Source organism: Anabas testudineus, chromosome 11 (assembly GCF_900324465.2).
Source record: "Anabas testudineus chromosome 11, fAnaTes1.2, whole genome shotgun sequence".
Classification (NCBI taxonomy): domain Eukaryota; kingdom Metazoa; phylum Chordata; class Actinopteri; order Anabantiformes; family Anabantidae; genus Anabas; species Anabas testudineus.
Window position 1 is genome coordinate 5177285 of NC_046620.1, and position 22356 is coordinate 5199640.

General features: G+C 39.4%; 1 protein-coding gene and 1 non-coding gene across 7 annotated transcripts; one reads left to right on the plus strand and one right to left on the minus strand.

The window, feature by feature from the left end:
* Nucleotides 1–124: 124 nt before the first annotated feature.
* On the minus strand, nucleotides 125–22063 carry LOC113154170 (zinc finger MYM-type protein 4-like). 6 transcript variants are annotated; one of them, XR_003298010.1, is made up of 35 exons: nucleotides 13123–13261; nucleotides 12839–12931; nucleotides 12387–12432; nucleotides 11715–12281; nucleotides 11510–11583; nucleotides 11204–11344; nucleotides 10846–11006; nucleotides 10480–10630; nucleotides 10192–10383; nucleotides 9164–9323; nucleotides 8760–8818; nucleotides 8379–8629; nucleotides 8071–8251; nucleotides 7709–7912; nucleotides 7399–7549; nucleotides 7081–7154; nucleotides 6858–6956; nucleotides 6377–6609; nucleotides 5912–6092; nucleotides 5572–5766; nucleotides 5200–5344; nucleotides 4797–4886; nucleotides 4681–4718; nucleotides 4482–4599; nucleotides 4115–4227; nucleotides 3773–3983; nucleotides 3363–3631; nucleotides 3111–3279; nucleotides 2754–2905; nucleotides 2390–2504; nucleotides 2068–2310; nucleotides 1861–1984; nucleotides 1541–1777; nucleotides 905–1017; nucleotides 125–686 (listed from the first exon to the last, which is right to left on the minus strand). XR_003298010.1 is itself a non-coding variant. In XM_026348211.1 (33 exons), exons 2-33 carry the CDS (start codon nucleotides 12929–12931, stop codon nucleotides 1612–1614), a joined length of 5166 nt encoding a protein of 1721 aa, XP_026203996.1. In that variant the 5' UTR covers nucleotides 13123–13261; the 3' UTR covers nucleotides 1344–1611. The 6 variants fall into 6 exon arrangements, 3 of the variants coding, with proteins under 3 accessions (XP_026203996.1, XP_026203997.1, XP_026203998.1); XR_003298009.1 differs by having other exon boundaries at nucleotides 905–1086; XM_026348211.1 differs by lacking the exons at nucleotides 125–686; nucleotides 905–1017 and having other exon boundaries at nucleotides 1344–1777.
* On the plus strand, nucleotides 9833–9905 carry trnam-cau. The gene has a single exon. It is a non-coding gene; the product is annotated as a tRNA-Met (tRNA).
* Nucleotides 22064–22356: the final 293 nt, after the last annotated feature.

Below are 22356 nucleotides of genomic sequence, written 5' to 3' on the forward strand. Positions count from 1 at the left end.
AGCAACTTTAAATGTGAGATAGTAATACGATGCTCAGATGAGTGATGAGTGAACAAACACTAACTCATCATAACTAAGAACCAGAATAAAACAGACTGAATATGGAGGAAACAGACTTTATTGTTTTCTGCTGTTGTTGGTTCAACACTAAATGAAACTTGATGTTTTAAAAACAGAAACTGCTGCAAGATTTAAACAGAAGCAATAAACTTGATTCCTCTTCGTTAAGAGAAGTTTGAAGTTGTGAAACAACTTCCTGTAAAACACTTTGAGGTTCACCTACAGACACTTAAAGAAGATGAGGTGATAACCAGTGGCTGAAGTGGTTAAAATGATTAACTTATTTTCTCAAATCTGCTTCCTCCAAACATTTAACAAGTGAAGCTTCTTTCTTCTCTCACTCATGAACAAGATCCAAAGAACCAAAGACCCAAAGATACCTAAACTCCTCCAACTGAAGCAGGATCTCTTCTCCAACCTGGACAGGACAGGCCACCTTTTTCTGGTTGAGAACCATGGCCTCGCACTTATATTTGGAGCTGATTCTCATCCCAGCAGCTTCATACTCTGCTGCAACCGCCCCAGTACAGACTAAAGGTCTTGGCTTGATGAGGCCAAGAATGACAACGTCAAAATGAAATCCTGTAGTCTCCAGACCGGAGAGCTACTGTCTGCACCTAGAAATTCTGTCCATGAAAGAAATGAACAGGTCAGAATACAGAATGTGGAGCAATAATACTGTCAATATTTCTAATGCTCTTTTCCTCTGGTTAAATGCTATTATAGCTGCGGTACAGGGCTGTAGTCTGTAAAATATAGGAAATATAGTATATATATATATTAATAAAACATTGCTAAGTTAACAGCTACGTTGAGGTATTAAGAGAGGTAAAGGACAGAGTACCTTGTTCGAGAGACGAGAGGAGGGTCAGCAGGGACTACATCTGGATGCCAAGTTGATCCTTTCTAAGTCTGAAAAAGCTTTGGTCTTTATATGAAGAGATACACAGGATCTGACTGAAGAGAAGGGTATAAATGTCAGACTGGTGGGTGTCTATCCGATAATGACACCATCAGAGCACAGCTCTGTGGAGGGAGGTGCATCAGTTAGTTCATTAGGTTCCTGTACATAGATGGTATAAACTGATCCATCAAGCATGTGCAGCTCCTTTATGTTTCAGGTTTCTGCAGACTTGATAAAAACTAAGAAGAGATCCCCTACTAGGTATTATAAAAATATTAATTATAGCTTTTTTTAAAGAACTCAACAGTTTTGTACAATCGATGAACTGCTTTCGTCTGAGTCTCTTTGCTCAGCTTTGAAACAGTAAAGTCCAAACAGGTAAATCCAAAATGGTTTAATAGAAAAGTAAAAACGTTGGTTCAACATTAGTTTAATCAAAATTAAAAGTAGAAGATACAAACTCACAAAAAATAGAACATTTACCAGAAATTTTACATTTGTTTTTACATAATTTTCAAAACTTTGTACTGGATGTGAACACGGTCCAAACAACAAAGGTCTTTTAGCTTCTTTCACCTTCGTCAGTCCTGCTGCTCGTCAGTCATTAATGTTGTGTCATCTAACGTCTGCTGTGGATCAGTACAGCCTCAATGCCGCTCCTCAATCTCTCGCACAGTGAGGATTCGCTCAAGCATCGCTTCCATGATGCTGCAATCCAGAGGGGTGGAGGAAAACCACAGGTCGCTGCTGGGAACACAGCAGCGATCGGGTTGGAGGTAGAACGAGTCGCTGCGCTGCTTCACCAACTCCCCACTGAATGGAAGGAGAGAAACGATTAAAGATGTGGTTAAAGGGTTACGTTTTAAATTTCTGGAATAAGCGAGCCAGACACTCACCACTTGGAGATGTAGAACTCGTAGAGTCTGACCGGGCAGCGGAGAGGGTTCTCCGTGTTCTCCATCACCTCCAGGATTTCCTCTTTATTCACGTTTTTCTTTCGTTTTTTAGCTGGGACGCCGTCTGTGTGTGACACAATATATATAAAATACCATTACTCAAATAATTTAACATGCTGCGAGATGGATTCAAAGGTATAACAGTACCTGACTCATTCATGGATACTGAGGGGTGGAAGCGCAGGAACGTGGTCCGGATGTTGTTCGGATTGGTTTTGGTACAGAGAATAACTTGGGAAAAGGATAGTTGGCGGTTCTGCTCCACCGTCGTGAGGCCAAAGTACTTGCAGCAGAAGAAGAGCAGAGTGTTGAGGAGGACGATGGGGGAGTACGCCCCCAGCTGTTTACAGTCCCACAGATACTCCTCCTCCACACGGGAGTGGACGTAACCTGGAGAGGAGAACAGAGACATCAGAAATCGGATCTATATGAGATTTAAAAAATGACAAACAGGTGGATGATATCTCACCCCTGGCTGTGACTGAGAATTTTTGGTGTTTTAGGATGTTGGTGAACTCTGTGGAGAACTTGCTGTAGATCTGATCACTGAATATGTTCTCCATGCGGCCGCTGTCAAACAGGTACTGTGAAGAAACAGCCAAGCAAAATAAAACATGTGTGAATATACAGTATAGTGTCTTTCGCACAGAGACTATAATAAACATTTAATGATTTAGTGAATATAAAGTCCAGCTGAGCTCACAGTTTACAGTACAACACCAGATTAAATGAATTGGCCTTGAATATAATTACTATAATATACTTAATTACTATAATTATACAATTTTACTCAGAAATTTCCGAACAAGAGACATTTCTTCAACAGATCTTACCTGTTGGATGCTGAGGCAGAGGTAGAACAAGCTGTCAGAAGAGTACGGTTCTCCATTAGACCGTTTCACCTCTCTGATGAAGAGACACAGACCATCGTTCAGCTCAGATGCAGAGCAGTGAAGAATATTCTCCTTTAACTTCACAGCATGTGCTAAATGTAGAAAGGAGGACGATGGAGGGGAAGAATTCACACATATAAAACCTGTGCAATAAATCAGCCAGCGCACATATTCTACCCACTAACTCTGTGATTGTTAACTTTAAAGGAGGAGTTGAAAAGTTACTCTGCTCTAGTAATACTCTTCTTGCCTCTATAAAACCAAATGTAAATAAGGAAGAAAGGCAGAAAAACATACGAGAGCCTGGGTCCATGTTGGTTTGTGATTCCCTCCGATGAATCCATCTCTTCCAGGCTTCAAGTCCACGCTGAATCTTAAGCTTGCGCGGCCTCCTGGACGTCCCTTTCGACACGTCTTGTGGAGCTGTGTCCTCTTTTGCAGCTTTAGACAGCTTCAACTTACGATCCTTGGATAGAGAGGAAACTCAGAGTTAGACCAAAGACAGAGGAGACCACAGGCTCTAAACATCTTTCTCTAATGCTCTGTTACCTTATTTTTGTTGTGAGCTTTCACCAGACTTTGCTGTGACGGTAGAGGAGAAGGAGCAGGGCTCTGTGAGCTATGGGGATGTGGTGGAGTTGGCTGTGGGAGCTCAGGTTGAGGCTCACTGGGCATGTTCGAGTCTGAAACCGGAGGGGGCTTCATGTGGGGGTGTGGTCGACTGTGTGACCTGAGGTTGGAGTCAGAGGAGGAGCTCTCCTGAATGTTCAAACTATCCAGGTCTTTATTCACGTCATGACAGCAGCTCCTGGTGTGTTCTGAAAAAAAAGATAAGTTGAGGATAAACTCTGGTGCACAGACTTTCCTCAAACACTTTTACACAATATGGATTCTTGAAACAGCCCAATAGCCAACAAATTACAACAGTGCAGTAACTAAATGTAATGTAACTAAATTACCAGTATAGGCCTTTGTTTCCTCTCCTCCTCCTCCTTTTGTCACCTCTCTGGCCTCCTGCTCGTCCTCTCTCTCGTTCCTGTCATCCTGTTTGGTCTCCATCTGTGCCTCCAGCTTTTCCTCTAATGTTTCAGGCTGAATTCTCTCGTCCCCGGTCTTCACTTGTGGCTCAGGTCCGGCTGACGTCACAGGGATGAACATGGGCACAGGCAGCTGTGACAGACACAGTTTGGAAAAAACAAACCTCAAAATCTGGTCACTGGAGGTTGGAGGAGCGTTTTTCTTCCACTGAAAGAAAAAAATTACATCTGGGTCCATGAGAAGTGTCAGGTTGTTTGACATACCGGTAACGGCAGGCCCACGGGCTTTGGGGTGTACTGGCTGTACATGTTCATAGGTAGTGGAACGTACACCGGCACTGGGACAGGCAGGACTATGACTTTGGGAAAAAACTTGTCTTCATGCAACAGAAAAAACAGAAAAAAACACACCAATTGTGTTAGTTCTGGAAAGATGGATTATTTTGTATTATTATTATTGTATGAAAACAATGATGTATGTGTTGCCCAAGAGGAGAATTTTCTGATAAATGGATGTTTTTGCTGAAAATAAGCAAAAATAAAACCAAAAGCTTTCAAAGTTCTCATGGAAAGTTATGGCATCATAAAAAGTCTATTTGGAGCATTTAATAATCTTTAAAGTTAATTTTACCGGTTTGTGCTTCTTTGTCGACAGTCTGTGTTGTACAGGAGACTCCTTTGTTGTGGACCAGCGGTGTGCAGAGCGTGGATTTGTTCTTCACCTCCTTTGGAGCTGTTTGAATGCTGGCCTGAAGAACAATAACAATAATTTAAACAACCAAAAGAGAATAATAATTAAGTGAAGGACTTAATATCTGGAGTAAACTTACATGTCCGACCACCTTTGTGTGAATGTCGGGGAGAGAGCCTGTGGAGAAGAAATGTTCAGCAGTGAAATCTGGGGTGCACTAGTTATTTGTGTCTAGATGTGTTTTTGTGTATGTACCTTGACGTGCAGTGCTGGAAGAGGAGTGCCTCGACAGAGCGCTAGCAAGTGACACAACGTTAGCAATGACAGGAGAGGACTTCGCTGCAGCTGAAGAGTGAACGAATAAAAATTTAATTTATCTTTATATAAGTGATATTTTTAAAAAAACAAAGTATTCATTGATAACGTGGCAACATGAAGGGCGTCAGACCAAATCTGACCACATTCTGCCACAAACCAGATTTGTTTATATTAAAAATGTTTAGCTAGTGCACCAGGCTGTCGTAGATTTTCCAGTGATCTGTTACAGATAATAGATACAAGAAGACTTGCATACCTGCATAACCATACCAAAGACAAAGGAATAACCTAAAGACTAAAAGACAAAGAGCAGCTGTCTTATAAAATAATTGTGTATTACCTGTGGCGCTGACAGGTTTTGATTCCATCACACAACTGTTGGTGCAGCAGTTCTCCACTGTGTTGTCACTGTTGTTGTTCTTAACTATTTCTGATACCTGATTGGACGTGCTGCACATCGAACACGGCTGCTGTGCTTGACTTTTCTGCCAAGTATTGAAAAGCAGAGAGAGAATATTAAGTCATCGTAAAGACTCACTGCAGCTCAGAGTATTTTACATTCATCTCATCTAGAGCGAGCTGCAGATATAACATGAACAATATTTGTCTTTTTCTTACCGTAACTATTTAGTTTAAATTAGTTACCAGTGTTTTTAAGTATTGATGTAACTTTAAGTAGAAGAAACTAAATGTTTAAATGTTTAAAAAGTACCTCTTTGCATTGGGCCAGACATTTCTCACTGCACAGTTTTCTGTTGCCATCTTCCATTTTCAGTGTGTGCGGTGTGCTGCAGGGGGACTGATTGTTTTGAGAGATGGACAGGTTGTTCATGTTGCGGAAACGTCGGAAACAGGACTCACTGCATATCTTGTGGACAGTGTCCTGCTGTATGACCTCATGTTTGCTCTGTAGGTCGATAAATAAAAGACGCTATGTCAGCCATAATTCATAATTGTTTAAATTCATGGATAACAAAAGGTAGCGACAGCTGTTCTTTATTATAAAGAAAAACACTTGAGGATCTTTTGGAATCCGTTGCTTTGTCTCTTACAATACAATATCTGCCGCAGATGCTGCACTGTGAATGTGACCCAACTGGCACGATGGGTATCTTGGTGGAAACAAACGTCTTGTAGTTGAAGGAGGACAGACAGCTCTGGCTGCAGAAGTCCTTCACTGTCTCTTCATCATCCAACTGGGCCTGGACAGCGTCCTGAGGTTGTGTAATAACCCTGAGATGAAACAGGAAGAATAAGATCCCTTCAAAATATGCAGCTGTCACTGACACAACTACGTGTTATTTTTGTGAGGAGAACAGGAACAAGGAAACAAAGAGAGAGTGATGGAGAATTATACGAAACAGGCTCCAGAATAATGATGTAATCTTACGATAATCATGCACATGAAGTTTTACGTCAACTACTAAAATGTGTCTAAATGTTTTGTTACTTGATTTCATCCTTAATTTAAGACCAAACATTTCCAATCTAAATAAAAACTCGGCCATTAGACTCACTCAAGACAGAAGTGACAGGTCTTCTTCGCTGCTTTCATTTGGTAAAATTTCATTAGACAGGAAGTGGAGCAGAAAACATCCGTGTGGCCTTTCCTCTGGTAAACAGTCTCTCCATTCCGGAGGACCTCTTTGCAGCTGGAGCAAGATGCTGGTAAATCCATGCGTGTGAGAGTGGGAGCTGCAGGTGTAGGGTCTCCAGTCAAGGAGAACACAGAACCAATCTTCAAGTCCTCCTGAAAAAACACAAACGATAATATTCACAGAGATGGTGACATAATTAAGAGACTTTCAATCTCTTGACAAAAAAAATACACAGAAGAGGCTGTGAAGCATAAAAATAAGGCTCAAAAATGAGTTTGATAGCCACTCAGAAAGAGGACACTAGAGTAAAGAATCCAAACATTTTCTTTGCCATGTAAGCTGTTGTCCTGTACATCTGGTGCTGCTTTGTGCTCACTTATTAAAACAGCGTGTCTCCTACCTGTGCCACATTTGGTTCCTCCTTTACATCCTGTGTGGATACTAAAGGTGGGAGATTCTGTTTGTACTCGTCATCGATAGGCTCTTCTTTTACCTTGGTCTGAAAAAAGACATTTGTACACTGTAATTAGGTGATTTAACACATTCAGTATTATTTTAGGTCATAGCTTTAAACTGCATTTGACAAGGACTACAAAAATCCATATTTAACATGCTGTACTCACACAGTCCAGTTTTGGTAGTGGTGGCTTCACTTCTTTTATGTCATCTTCTTCCTCAGGGGAAGGTTTGCTCTTTTCTATAGTATAAAGACATTTGACAGTGTTAAAGCTAGAAGACAAGAAGTTCCTCTGCTGCTTGAGACACATTTAAAGAACCTGCCACAGACAGCACAAGAGAAACATGTGCTCACATCATCACATCTTAACTTCAAACTTGAAGTTAAGTTTCTTGTTTTAGCAAAGTAAGCAGGCTTCGCAAAACTCATTCTTTTCAATTAGGGCAATGAAATGAACTGTTTTAAACAAATTGTCGCACAGTACCTGATGCAGTGAAAGATGGGACTTTGTACACCATCATACATCTGTTGCTGCAGAAGAAGTTCAAGCTGCCGTCTTCATTTTTATTTTCAACCATATCTGACAGCTGATGAAACGTCTGGCACATGGGGCAAAGCTCAGGTGTCTGGACTTTCTGCAAATTTGTAACATAAGAGAAGATAAATAATGTGAGGTGCAGAAACTGGCCAACCAAATGTAACAGTTTAAACCCAAGAACTTTATTGATCGATCAACTCTGCTGATTAATTAGTATAAAATACGAGCTTTTTCTACACAGATTTGATTTCTGCACCTCTTTGAACTTGATCAGACATTTTTCACTGCAGACGTTTTTACTGCCGTCCCACATCTTCAACGTGAGTCGCATGGGGAGGTCGACGGAGCTGCAGACTTCACACATCAACAAAGGCAAGTTGTTGACTTTGTGGTAGCTGATGAAGCAGGAGTTGCTGCAAAGTCTATGGACGACTCCATCCAGGGTCAGTTTGAACTTGCACTGAGAATAACACAGAAGGTACAGATGCAGGCGTGAGGCACTTTAGATTCATGAGGTGTTGGACTGGTTAAAATTAATTCTACAGCATGACAACAAGTGACAGCAGCAGATTCCTGAACACTAATGTAAAACAGATAAGAGAGTTTCTTTTTCCTTACATAACAATATCTGACACACATCCTGCACTCTGAACGAGGCCCCAGTGTTGGTGAAGGTTTTGAGGCAGTCATGCGCCTCTTGGATTGGACAGAGGCGAGACAGGTCTCGCTGCACAGTTCCTTTATTGTTCCTGAATTGTCCACCGGAGCTGAGATGATGTTCTGAGGCCGTTTTATCTCCCTGAATGAAAAGATTTCGCATGAAGAAGAGATAAGACAGATTGGCTTGGTTTAATTTTTGGTGGATTCACATATGATTGATCCAAGACTCTGCAATAACCCTACAGAACAGAGAACAGGGGACTTACTGAAAGCAGTTGTAGCAGCTTTTGACGGCCACTGTGATGTTGTGTCGTTCAGACACACACGAGGCAGAGCAAAAAAACTCTTGTGAACTCTTCAGCTGGTAAATTGTTTCTCCTTCCTGCAGCTCCTTCCCACAGTTGCAACACGAAACACGTGAGTCTGCAGTAATGGGTGTTGGCGTTGTGTCTGACGCAGCAGCTGGAGAGGCATCGTTTTCATTGGCAGTGGAGTCTGAACCCACATTTACATCCTCCTGTAGAAGAGCACACAGCGATTAGAAGCCATCTTTAGACTATTTAACTGTGCTTAGCCCTGTCTTCTCTACTTTAGGTTTAAAGTCTCTCTGAAAGATGAAATTAATTTATTATATCAAGCATACTCACAGTATTTGAATTTTGTTTTGAACGTTTGTTCTTTTTCTTCTGAGCTGAGCCTTTTGTTTCTGAAGAGAGAAAAAACAGGTACTGTCAACTCACATAATAAGTAAAACTTTACATACACTTCTTATTTAGCATTTATTACCAATATATGAACTTTTAATGAATAGTTTCTGAACCTTTAAAAATGTTGAATAAATTAAATTATTTGTCTTAACGTGTCATATAGTTTTAACTGTTTGCTTATGTTGTCTTGTTTCTCTTATGCACAATTCTCTACTAATGCGACTTCAAGTCAAATACATTTGTCAAAACCACATTTTAAATAAAATGCAAAATTCAAATAGTGAGCTGACCGAAGAGAGAAGATTATTGATAAAAAATAGATTGATAAAAATAGTATTGATTACCTTGAAGCTTGTGTATAATTTCACAGCCCAGTTTGTAGGATGTCGCACAGGGACGATGACAGAAGAGTTCCACTGTGTCTTCACTGGTTTTGTACACAAACATACGTGACACTGGTACAGAAGTGTGACACATGGGGCACGAGTGGGCTGTATTAATATTCTGCAGAAGAACAAAAACAGGTGAACCAAGTGTGTAATAAAGTGTATGATAATAGAAGTTTATGCATAATCTAAATAGATAAAACAATAAATCTGACCAGCCATGAAAATGAAAAAACTGAGTTTAGGGTGACAGAAAATTAGCAAAAAAATGTAGTTGTTAACAATTCAAATTTATTTTTAAAATATATTTAAAATATAAACTAACTAAAATATATAAACTTTAGATTATAAACTGCTGTATTCGCTACACAGACGGTGTAAACACCAGTGCGCTCTGTTGCGCATGTATTGTTGACTTTACGGTACAGGTGCTGCGAGCGGCCACAAAGCATCAGACTCCGTTTTAAATCTACGTAAAGTCCGGATCGTAAAACAGTCGCTGGTTGGCGAAGCGTTAAAATCTCGTAAATAATTCCGGTAACTGAATATATTTGAAATCCCATCGACTAAATAATGGAAAAAGTCTTTGGTGACTCTAGTGGACCGGTTTCCTTCACAATCCTCGAAGCCTCGTTGGCGCAGTAGGCAGCGCGTCAGTCTCATAATCTGAAGGTCGTGAGTTCGAGCCTCACACGGGGCACATGTTTTATTATTATAAAGTTTAAATATATATTTAAATAATGCTAATATCTCTACCGCTCTAAATATTATTAATACTTCAGTCCAAGCACACAACACATGAATGAGGGCTGTGTACAGATACTATAGAGTACAGCGAGTACTGCATTTCCTCCTATACTTTTTCTAGTACACACATACACATGACAATCTGCTCTAGGCTTGGACACTGTACGTACTGAATGCTGTTACTGTTTTAGTGATAAATATATGGTTTCATTAAACAGTAACATTTGGTATTTCTGCACCTTTTTGTATTCTTCCACACACGCCCCGCTGCAGAAGGTTTTGGTGTCCTCTTCCAGCTTCAGCATTAGTTTCTTGTGGCAGGGGGAGTCGCAGTTCTCACAGAGGGCCACGTTGTCCCTGCGAAAACCTGCCAAGCAGGAGTCACTGCAGAACTTGTGGACAACCTCGTTCAGAATCAACTCCAACGTGGTCTGTAGAGGATAATGATAAAGGAGCAGTGACTAAGATAAAGCCACAGATTGTTAGTTTAAACACGAGGAAAACAATTAAGATGTGTTTTTTCTTACTGTGCAGGATTTGTTACACGTGCTGCAGAGCGACTGTGTCGACACAGTGTTGAATTTGAAAGTGGTCAAACACGTCAGGCCGCAGAAATCCTTCATAGTTCCTTTAATGTCCACAACAGCCATGATGAGGTTCAACAGCTGTGTTATCTCCCTGAGAGAAACAAGAGGAGGACAATTTAACATGTCTTTATCTGTCTTTTATATATCATACATTTTGAAAACAATAAAAACTGTTTAGTGCATCTGTGTTTTTGTTCTCCCACAAGGGGGCACCTTTCTACCAGAGTACTGTAGGTCCAATATGAACACTAGAACTCAGTGTATGAGTTTCATCACTTGCTAAACAAATATCTCTCTCAGACTCACTTGAGACAGTAATGACAGGTCTTTGATGCTGGTTTGTTGACGGGAAACTTTTCAAACAGGCAAATTTTGGAACAGAAGACGTCTGTGAATCCTTTCTTCTGGTAGGCAGTTTGTCCCTTCATCATGGTCTTTTTGCAGTTTGAACACGTCATTTCTACGTCCTGATAGGATGAAGAACCGAAAAATATTATTTTTAGACAAATTTTATATAAATAACTCAAAATAAATTTCAAATCAGCATAAACACAAGATTTTAACTTTACATTTGATGTTTACTGAATAAATTCTGACACTTTCTCTAAAGGTAAGGTGGCACAAATTCAACTTTATTTTATCACAAACATCACTGACAACGAACCTTTGCATCACTAGGTTTGTTGTTGATGTGTGTGGACGTTTTACGCTTGTTGTCGTCGTTCCAGACAAGCTGATCCTTCACCGGCCACTTGCTGAACAAAGATGACAACTCTGAAATGTGGACTGGAGCTTTAACCTTCTCCTAAAACAGAAAGCAACAACAAAAATCACTTAATTCAAATTATTTTACAGTGGTAATTAGTTTACAGTATGTAACATGGATATAATTAAAGGTTCATTTGAAGTTTGATCCAGTTTTTAATTAAACTACAATCTATCATTAAATAGAATGAAACTGAAAACTTACAATGTCCAGTTTAGGGATTAATATCTTCACCTCTCTCATCCCCGTTACTGCAGCTGATAATTTTTTCTTCTTCTCTACAAATTAAGAAAAAACACGTTGCTCTAAGTAGATTTTTGTGATTTTTGGGCTTGAGAACCACAAGCAGAGCAGTTTCCCACACAATATGTAATTGTACATCTGTTAATCTCATCCTTCTCATTTTTACCTGTACTTAACATGGCATCAGAACTACTGCTGTCCACATCCATCCTGTCCATTTGCTCCCCTCTTGTCTCTTGATCTTCTTCGTCCACATCGTTCTCTATGTCAGACTCCATCGTGTCTTCAACATCTCCACAGTCCTCATCAGGTGAGTCCTCTTCCTTATCCCCCTCACTGATGTCTGTGTTCTGGTTTGTTGTTCCCTTCATATCTGTTCTCATGGGTGTTGCTGTTGCTGAGTCGGCTGAATGGCCATCTTCATTGTTTCCTTCATTTCTGACATCCTCATCTGTGTCTATATCAATGTCAAAGTCCACATGCATGTCGTCGTCGTCATCACTAAAACAAATGGCTGTTTCCTCTTTGCTTTGAGTCGGTGTTTCTTTAGCACGCTTGACAGGAACATCCTCAGTCCTGTCTTCTCTCTCTGAGTTCACCTCATCATGGTTCTCATCACTCAGCTCAGCCTCCTCACCTTCGCTGTCCCACTTCCCTGTCCGGCCTCGGCCCGGCTTCTTCAGAGGCGAAGCTTGTTTTTTGGTTGATGAGGAGTCTTTTGAGAAGGAAACGCCTGGAGGAGGTAGAGACGAGTATGTGAGACAAGCATTTGAAGTCATTGATAGACAGACAGGGTACTTTTAATGACGTGTAGTAATGTTTAGAGTTTCTGCAGTACCTTTGCATGTGGCGTCCCTGAGTGGTGTTGGTCTCGTTTCCAGTATCTAAAATTAATTGATTAAGAAAATGTTCTTTGGTACTGAAAACATTAGGGACAGTAAAAGAGCATTTTAGGATTGTCATTTGGGTAAGTACTTCATCTTTCATTGTCATCTGTAGTAACCAGTAATGCATTTACTTAAGTACTGGATATAAGTACAATATTGAGATACTTTTCAGGTTATGCTACTTGTACTTCTCTACAGTTCAGTAAACAAAATAAATCTAATATCTGGTAAGATAGATAAGTACATAAGTAAGTTTTCTTGTTTGAAGACAAATATACATTTAAATCTGAATGAAATAATGAGATGAAATTCATTTTAGTAATGTTTATTATCAGCCTTGATGCTACTGAAATTTCTGGAGAGAAAACTAAGCATATCAAAGATTATTACTATAGTTACACACCGCTCGGGTGAAGAGAACTTTGAGCTTCCAGGTTGTCTTCCTCGCCGTCACTGGTTTCAGGGTTGTTCTCCTCCATCTCGGGCTGCAATTCATCTTCAGAGGAAACAAAGTCATGTAGACATGCACTGTAACAAAAGGACTGAGCAACATGGTTTCAGTAAAACATATAATAAATATATAAAACAAAGGCAGTCAGCATGTTTGTTAGGCCTGATGGATGAACACAAAGCACCGTGTGAGTATCACTCACCATGAAATTAACCAATACTGGAGTAGACACGTACCTTCAACCTCTATTTCCTCAAGAGTCTTTCCTTCAAATCTTTCAAAAGATCCCTTCTCCATTGCTGAGAGTAGCTGTAAGATTTTCACAATGTCACCAGCTGCCTCTGGCATCCGATAATACTCCCAGTCTGTCCGGATGTTGCGCTCCAACAGTTTGGAGAGCTGATCAAGCTCGCTGTTCGAGAGACTGAGAATATGGAAAATTCTTGCCATGTGCTTAAAGAAAAACGGAGACCTGAGTGTCTGCGGGTTCTTTGCACCACTCCAATCCATCAATATGTTGATGCACTTTTGTCCACGGTACACGCTTGTATAAACGCCGTTTGGTCTTGCAAATAAGAAGGGATTCTTTTTATTTACGCCACACACTTCTCTCTTGCTCACAAGCAGTGTTATTGCCGTCAGTAGTTCAGGGCTCAACACAAGAGCACATTTTTTGCCCCTACATTTTTTGTCCCTTCTGCTTGTAACCTGGATTGTCACAAAGCGCTTGCGCAGAATTTGTTCAAGCTGTGACTGGCAACCAATAGCGTCTTCGTGAAGTTCAGTCTCTTGTCTTTCAATGAAAGACTGGAGTGTTATATTTGAAATGTCTGGTGCATATTTGTTTAACACTGAAAGTTGTGCAAATGTCACTCTAAGAAGTGCGTTATAGACTGGTGGGCTTTCGTACGTCGTCAGAGTTTGAACTCCGGAGGCTGCTGTTTTTTCCAGGTGCTGGTAGACAAGCTGCACGTCATGTGTGAACGGTATGGCTGATACACTGTTTGCTTTTACATCTGAATCTGTAAAACCACTCCATTCTTTTGCACACAGTGCCAGGAATGTCTCCGCTTCCTGCATCCTCTCCTGATCATCCTCCTTCACAGCCCTGGCATATTTAATGCCACCAATTACCTCGAGCGACTTTACCAGCTTCAGTAGAAGACTGGGGGTATCACAGGACTTCCCCTCTTCACTGAACCCTGTGAGCTTTCGGACCGCTTCAACAACTTTGCTATAGTTTGCAGGTTTCATAGCTTCTTCAAAGCTACCTACTGCTTTTTCCTTTAACAATAACAGAAGTCTTCCCATTTGTCTCAGCTTAGTTCTGACATATTCGTATCTTCTTTTCTTCCCTTTACTCTCGTGGCACAAACACTGTGCCAGCTGCAGTATGTAGGAATCCTTCGAAACTACAGATGTAACTTTATCTTCCTTCAGAGTTTGTACCAGCTCCTTCACATCAGATGGGATTTCTTGGGAATCTGTCACTGTAGCAGCAACCACAGTCAAGATTTTAGGGCCGACACCTTTAGGAGGTTTGGAGATGTTCTTTAAAGAACACTTCTGTAAATGATGCCATATCGTTGTACGACCAAACATGACTTTACAGTATATACACGGTACAAATGTTCTGGCAGCAGTGGCCCTGTTTAACTGTCTTTTTCTCACTTTCAGTTCTCCACGGCGAGTCTTCAAAACCTCCTCATTGTGTTTGCAATTTCCTTTGTCTCGTAACTTCTCCAGTCGAGACTTCCGTTCTTTGGAGTTACGACGTAATGCAAATATTTCCGCTATTTCAGCATCTTCATGTCTATGGGTGAAAAGATGACGAGAAATTTTAGACTGAGCTTTCCCGCAAATGTAACAGTAATTCCTGTTGGTGTAGGAAGGTTTTTCCTCCTGATGAGTCTCATCCTCCTGCTGAATAAATGAGTCATCGATGGGCTGCTGTTCAGAAGAATGTGCCTCTGCAAAATCTGGATTCTTCTTCTTCAAATCCAATTTGTTGTTGTTGCTCGTCAAATCGTCATCGCTTCTTTGGTCGTCATCAAAAACATCCCCAGTGTCATCACAGCCGGACTCTGCAGAACTCAAGTCCTCACCCTGGAATTATAGCAAGTAACTTTATAGTAATAATCCAACACAACAAACTTCTAATCTAGTACAACAGTATAATCTAATACTATCATAAAAATCTGTGTTTTTAAATTTCTTGACACCAATACACAATTTTTACCATTTTTAAAGAGTTTTTCTCCTGTTTTTTTTTTTTCAACTTTGTTAATTCTTATGTAACTCATGCCTGATGAGTTACATTCTGCTATGTGTGTTAATGAAATAAAACTATATATAGCAGCTCATTTTCCAGATGCTTTAAAAAACATTCACCCTGATATTTTTTGCAGAAGATGCAGCAGCATTTCCGTCTCTTTGTGATGTTTTTTGTTTCCCACTGGAGTTCTGCATAAAAAAAGAAGTAAAAACATCTATGGACAACATTTACTGTCTTTAATTTAAGACACGACAAACAAATAAAACAAACAAACAAACGTGAAACATATTCAAAAGCAGGGCAGTCTGCAGAAAATGCACCCACCGTTGAACGCCACGGACAAGAGGAGTCCCCATAGTTGTACGTTATCTCCTCGCCTGCAAATATTTTCTTTATTGCAAACAGACACAAGTGTGGCTTCCCCTCACAAACTATTTTCTTCACTTCACAGTTGGGACTTATGTGATCATCATTCACAAGTCTTCCGAGGCTCCCATCGTCTGATGAGGCATCGATGCTGCAGAGAAATACGCGTTTCAACAACTTAAAATCCATTTATCTTTCTGACTAAGGCTGATAGTTTTTTTTTTCAAAAAACTAAAATAAATTAATTTACATTTTACATTCTGCATCTGATTCAAGTTTACACTCCCAGAAGTCAAGTAATTTTACTAAATATCTATACCACCATCAATAACAGAATTGATTGTTTTACCTGTGATCTATTTAAATTGAAAAACTAGAATTAGAAATAAGCAATAAACTCACCACCAGTTTGTCCCCTTCCAAGAAAAGTCAAACAAATACTTGTTCAGAGAATCGCCACATTTGTTTTTCTGGGAATCTTCGCGAGTGAAGCATTTCCCCCGATATTCAACAACAAATGTAGACGGTTCAATGGACTCATGAGTGAACAGACCTCTGCCTAGAAAATAAGAAAATAGAAAGGAAAACAAAGTTTGATCAAAAAGTTCCCATCTGGTTAGCAAAACATATCTCAAATACCCTCAGAAGTGGTGGTGCATATTAACTTTAAGCTAATTTCAAGTGTCAGGTTTATATTACAGAGTTGTGTTTTTGTGGGGGTGGGAGATGCGTCACTAACCTTTAAAGGGGTCAATACAGATTCCCTCTAGAAAAGCTTTGTCTTTAGAAGCCTTTATGTGCTCAAGGGCATCTTGTTCAGGGTCAGGGTGACTGACTTGTTGATCCACATCATCTGGAGAAAAACAAATCATTCAGTTGGTTATTGACATGATAGAAATTGCAATTGAACTTGTGTTGTGTGTAAAATAAATCCTTTCCTAAATATCTCTTGGTTATTGGACAGTCAGCATAATTCAGCCTCTATTATTACTTACAGAAATATAATCTTTTGTTAAAATATGCATTATAAACTTCAATGTCACTTAGATAAATAGATACAGGAAGGAGTTATCTCAACATACCACTCTGCTGTGGCAAAGCATCTGATTCTTTGTCTTCTTCAGCATCACAATATTTAGAGTAGACCTGCTCCACATCCGGTTCTAGTTGGTCTTTAATTTAAAAAATAAAAGAAAAAACAAGTTCATTAAGTTATTTGCAGATACAGGTGGGGATGCCTTGTTTATTACGGTGGACACTTACCTTCAATCTCAATTTCGTCCAGAGAGTTTCCTTTAACTCTTTCAAAAGAACCCTTTTCCATCGCCAGAAGTAGTTTCGCAATTTTTGCGAGCTCCTCAGCTGCTTCTGGCAATCGATAATAGTCCCTCTCAGTGCGGATGGTAAGGCCCAAGAGTTTAGAGAGGTGGTCGAGCTCGTCATTCTCCAGGTTGAGAATCTGGAAAACTCGTGTTATGTGCTTTTGAAAATATGTTGACCTGAGATACTCTGGGTTCTTTGCGTGACACAGATTTGAAAAACTTTTGAGGCAGCCCCCTCCATAGTAGAAACTTGAAGCAGACCCATCAGGCTTTGCAAACAAGAAAAGATTGTCTTTGTGGACACCACAGGACTTTCTCTTGCTCACAAGCAGAGTTATTGCATTGACAAGTTCAGAAGTCAACAGAACAGCAACATTTTGTCCAGTCTTACTAGGAATGTTTATCCTGATGAAGTGTTTGGACAGCACTTGGGTAGTTTCTTCCCGCTCCTGGAATGACTTCAGTGTCACCTTTGAAACCTCAGGTGTGCCTTTATTTAAGACCGACACCTGTGCCAATGTCACTCTGCAAAGTGCGTTGTAGACCTGTGGGCTTTCATACTTCTTCATTGTTTCAGTGGCAGAAGCTGATATTGTTTCCAGGTGTTTGTAGAAAGCCTGCACATCATGCGTGAACGGTATTGTAGACGGCCTATTTATTTGCCGTTTGTACTTTGAAGTGTGGGCATTGTGAGATACAAGGTCGCACCATTCTTCTGCACACATTGTCAGGAATTTCTTTGTGCTTCTCACCATTTCCTCGCCGTTATCAGATCCCTTGAGGACAACGTTGGCAATTTGTTTGAGCGACTGTACTAATTTCAAAGCAATACTTGGATTTTTATAGCTCTTCTTTTTCTCATCAAAGCCAGCATTGTGTCTGACAGCCTCAACAACTTTGTAGAAGTTTTGGGGTTTTAAGGCATCTTCGAAGCTGAAAATCGACTTTTCATATAGTGTTAACAAGAGTCTTCCCATTTGTCTCAACTTCTTACTGAAGTACTGGTGCATCTTTCGATTATCTGCATACTTCCCCACCAGATACTGCGCCCACTGTATTAGAAGGTGATCGTTGTTAACTGCAAAAGCAATCTCATCTTGTTTCATCTTTAAAAGCATCTTCTGCATTTCAGATGGATATTTTTCATACCACAATGACTCTGAAAGGTCACTCTCTGACTCTCTTGCCTTGCCAGGTTTTGCAGAGTCTGCGTTTTTTTTAGGGCATCTGGCCATATGCCTCCAAATTTCTTTACGACAAAACATACCCTTACAATGCAGACAGTGCACATATGTTTTACCATTCAATGATGAGTTTTTGGGATGTCTTTTTGGTTTTAAATCTCCACTGTTAGTCCTCAACACCTCTTGGTTATGTTTGTAATTTCCTCTGTTTCGTAAATCATTCAGCAACCTTTTTCGTTCCTTGGATTTTTTGGGCAAAGCTAAGACTTTCGTAATATCAGGTTCTTCGTCTGCATGAATGAACAAATGCCGAGCAATTTTAGTCATCCCTTTCCCACAAACATAGCAATAGTTTCTGCGGGAGTAAGATGAAGGTTCTGGCTTTTCTGTATCCTCATTTGCTAAATTGTCATCATCTGAGCTTTCTTCATCTGAGCCCAGAACTTTCTCATCTGGTTTATAGTCTCCATCTGAGCCTGAGTTTGATCCGCTGTCAGGTAGTTCATCATCATCATCATCAGAGCAGGACCCCTCATTGCTGGAAGCTTCCTCAAACTGGAAACATAAACAAAACATCTTAGACTTGTAATTCTAATTCTAATTCAGTGATGCTGAAATATCTGAGATGTCTTTTAATTCACCCAGCCCAAGGCTTTATAATTCCTGTTAGTTATCATGATTAAATAAAGTCAGTGGTTTCTCTGTACCAACATAAAAAGTGTTTTTTTGTCTTTAACGCAAGTCATCAAATTGTGAATGTGAATGTCCAAGGAACTCAGTGTGTAGAGGATGGTAGATTTACACAAGTCAGGAATGTCGCTTGGACCATTTCTAAACAAATACTGATTTAAAGATCATCAGTTAAACATTATACACAAATACAAATTAATGTGCAGTCACTTTCCTAGGTCTGAAATATGACCCAAACTGTCTTAATCAGCTGAAAGGACATTGGTTCGGATGGTCAGAATCAAGCCAGGAACCATCACGGTACAAGTCTGGTTACCACTAGAACACCAGTGTCACCATCTACAGTGGTTTCTATAGACTGAAAGGTTGCCATCCAAATCACTGCTTCAAAATCAATAACATTTCTCAAGCTCAACTAACAAACTCCCAAAGTCCGAAATCCGAATCCATCAAAATTAATACATGTAACTTATGTAAAAGTCTAACAACCAACAGACTTTACTGAACTCTACCAACTTCCAAGAAGAGGTCAATGTTGAGCCTGTGTTGTCTGATTGTTTTACAATCAATAATAATTAACTGAATGAGTGTGGGTAAATTCTTGTTCACGTTTTATTTTGTAAGAGAGACTCAAGTACACAAAAAAAAAAAAAACTAACTCAACCAGACAAACAAAAGCACATACTATAAAGCAGACAGTTAAAAATACTAAGATATATAAATGTAGCCATTTACACACCTTTTTATTCGTTGGTGTTGATGAGGTGGTATGAAGGTCTGTGTTTGAAGCACTTGATCCTTCACAGAACGCCTTTAAGTGTCAAATGTAAAAGTCATGTTGTAATTTAACACTTTAATATTTCTGCATAGTAAACTCAGAATCACACGACATTAGATAACTTGATATAGCTGTCAAAAGGTTTCTTTTCATCCCTTCTTTTTCATCTTTGCAATTATTTTCCCCCTTATGAACAGCTTTTTTCCTCATCTCACTTTCCCAAAGTCACTCTGTCATAAATAAGATCATTCATGGCTGGCATTTAAAATGGCCTTGTTCTAGTTACAGAGCAGTGGTTCTGTTCTTTCATGGTATAAACCTACCTTTGAGCGCCATGGGTAAGAAGAGTCTCCATAATTGTATGTTATTTCCTCGCCTGGATATATTTCTCTAACAGCAAACAGGCACAGGTGTGGAGTCCCCTCATACTCAATTCTTTTCATTTCACAGTTGGGATTTATGTGATCATCATTCACAAGTCTTCCAAGAGTCTTATCTTCTTTCGAAGCATCAATGCTGCAAGAAGAACACTCTTTATGAAACTGAAACTGTTTTTAAAATGACTGCACTTGATCATATTATTTTCTAATAAACAATGCTAATACGGCATACTGGAGTTAACCTACAGAAATAACAAGATCTAATGTCAAAGTGGGAAAACAAGCAGCTTACCACCAGCGTGCTCCTTTCCATGAAAACTCATACACATAGTTGGTCAGAGTATCACCACATTTCCTCCTGGGCCTTGTGTTTTTGTGACCAAAGATTTTTCCACGATATTCAACAACAAACATGGATGGTTTAATGGTTTCATGGGTGAAGACTCCTCTTTCTAGGAAAGCAAAGATGTAATGTTAATAGTAAAATATTTACTGTACTAATTATTGCAGCAAATTACTAGCATGAACATGAGCAATTTCGCTTTCACAGAAAAAAAGACGAGACGGCACTTCAATAATACACAATGCATTCGTATCCATCCTGTCAAAAAAAAAAATACAAAGAGAAACATTTCAAAAAAATAGTTTACTACAGAGTAATTTAATGTAATATCTTTCTTCACATTGTGAACTGTCTTAGAGTAAAATTGACATTTATCCCTCACAGCTCACAGCATTCATGTATTGCAGCCAATTCTGGCAGGCAACTTTCCCACTTGGGTTTTTAACATTCTCCTCTTGTTACCGTTAAAACTAAATGAATATACTTAAAGGGTCTAATTTTATTGGTTTTCTAGACCAAAACTGTGTGTGAATCACACTGATCACTCAGAAACTCTAACACAGAAAACAGACTTCCTTCTAACCTGAACAATAATAGATGTTTGAATTGTTGAGATATATGCAAAACAGAAAATAGGTTAAAATTAACTCCAGCCTGTCGTGTATTACCAAAAATAATGCCTTCAAATTCAATATATAAATTGCCATCACGTACCTTTGAACGAGTCTATAAACCTTTCTTCAAGAAATGGTTTGTCTCTACAGGCGACTATGTGCTCCAGGGCATCTTGCTCAGGAGCCAGTTGACTTTTCTGCTTTTCCATGATAGCTAAAAAAATAATATACAATTTTAGACATGGATTGTGTTAAACACACTGTTCTTTGTATAAAATTAAAGAATATAAGGGTTTATATTTGAGAAAGAAGAATAAGGTTTTTCTGAACCTGGTTTTTACCACCACCATCATGAAGTTAAGAGAGATAGAGAGATAAAAAAGAAAGACAGAAATAGAATAAATCCACACAAGAACTTTTTTTAAATGCAGGAAACAACCTTTTCAACAATAAGGATAACAGTTATCCCACTGCACCTAGCTAATTTGAAGATTGTCTGTTTCATACGTACTTCTTACCTTTATTACATTATATACTTTTAATTGTCTAACATTTGGATAACTTTGTAGTAACTGAATATTTTACAGTGTAAACTACTTCCTCCACCACTGGCTAGACATCCCAAAAGTATTAAGAAATTCAAGTAGACAAGTAAAACTTCACACTCCAACAACCATTGAGTCGTATTTGAAAAAAGCTATATTTTGAAATGTTTCTAACACTAAGTTAATTTGGGAATGAAAACAATTTATGTCATTATTTTACATTGTGTTTGAGTGCTTTTTAGTGGCTAAAACCTTGCCACAAATAAAAACTTAACACAGCACTGTTTACCACAAAAGGTACATAAACAGCATAAAGAAATCGGAGTTGAATACAGGACCAAGCAATAAAAGACAGTAATGCTAGCAGCCTGGTTACGTTGGTAATTATCTGTTTCATGAGACATGATGTCTCTGTGTTTACATCAACATCTAGTTTTGGCTAACAGTTGTTTGCTCTAACTTGCACACATGCCTTGTTAGCATGCTAACTCTACTTAGTAGTGAACAAGGCAGAAGTACTTTACCAACACTTTAACTGCTTAAAACTTGAATAAATATAATTTAAGAAATGCATCATTTAAACACAAAGCGGCATTTACCCTTGCTTTAATATCCCAAAGTAGAAACAAGAAAGGATGTGTGTGTAGCTAACTCAGTGGCAGCCATGTTGTGTCTCTTTTGCTTCTGGAGTGACCCCGTGACCGTGACGTTGCTTTGTGGATGACGAGTGGTGGCAAATCCAGCCAATCACCGACTGTAACGTCACTTTGCTGCCGAAGCAGCCAATCAGCATTCGGTAATGTTTCCACCGCGAGGGGGAGTGGCGTGGTGAAACAGGAAGTTGATTGTGTTTGGTTTATGAGGACATATGGTGACACTGTCCCTGTACTGAGACTAAACTCGATGACTTTATTTCAATGCCACCTGATAATTCTCCTTCTTCACACTGAAATATTGTGCCTATTTACGTCAC

Excerpts from the sequence above, each read along its gene's own strand:
- LOC113154170 (XM_026348211.1), bottom strand. The coding sequence starts at position 12,931 with ATGAATTGCAGCCCGAGATGGAGGAGAACAACCCTGAAACCAGTGACG. Across the intron at positions 11,584-11,714 it reads TGATGCCATGTTAAGTACAG|AGAAGAAGAAAAAATTATCA; the intron begins GTAAAAATGAGA and ends CTTAATTTGTAG. Across the intron at positions 7,550-7,708 it reads GTCTGATCAAGTTCAAAGAG|AAAGTCCAGACACCTGAGCT; the intron begins GTGCAGAAATCA and ends ACAAATTTGCAG.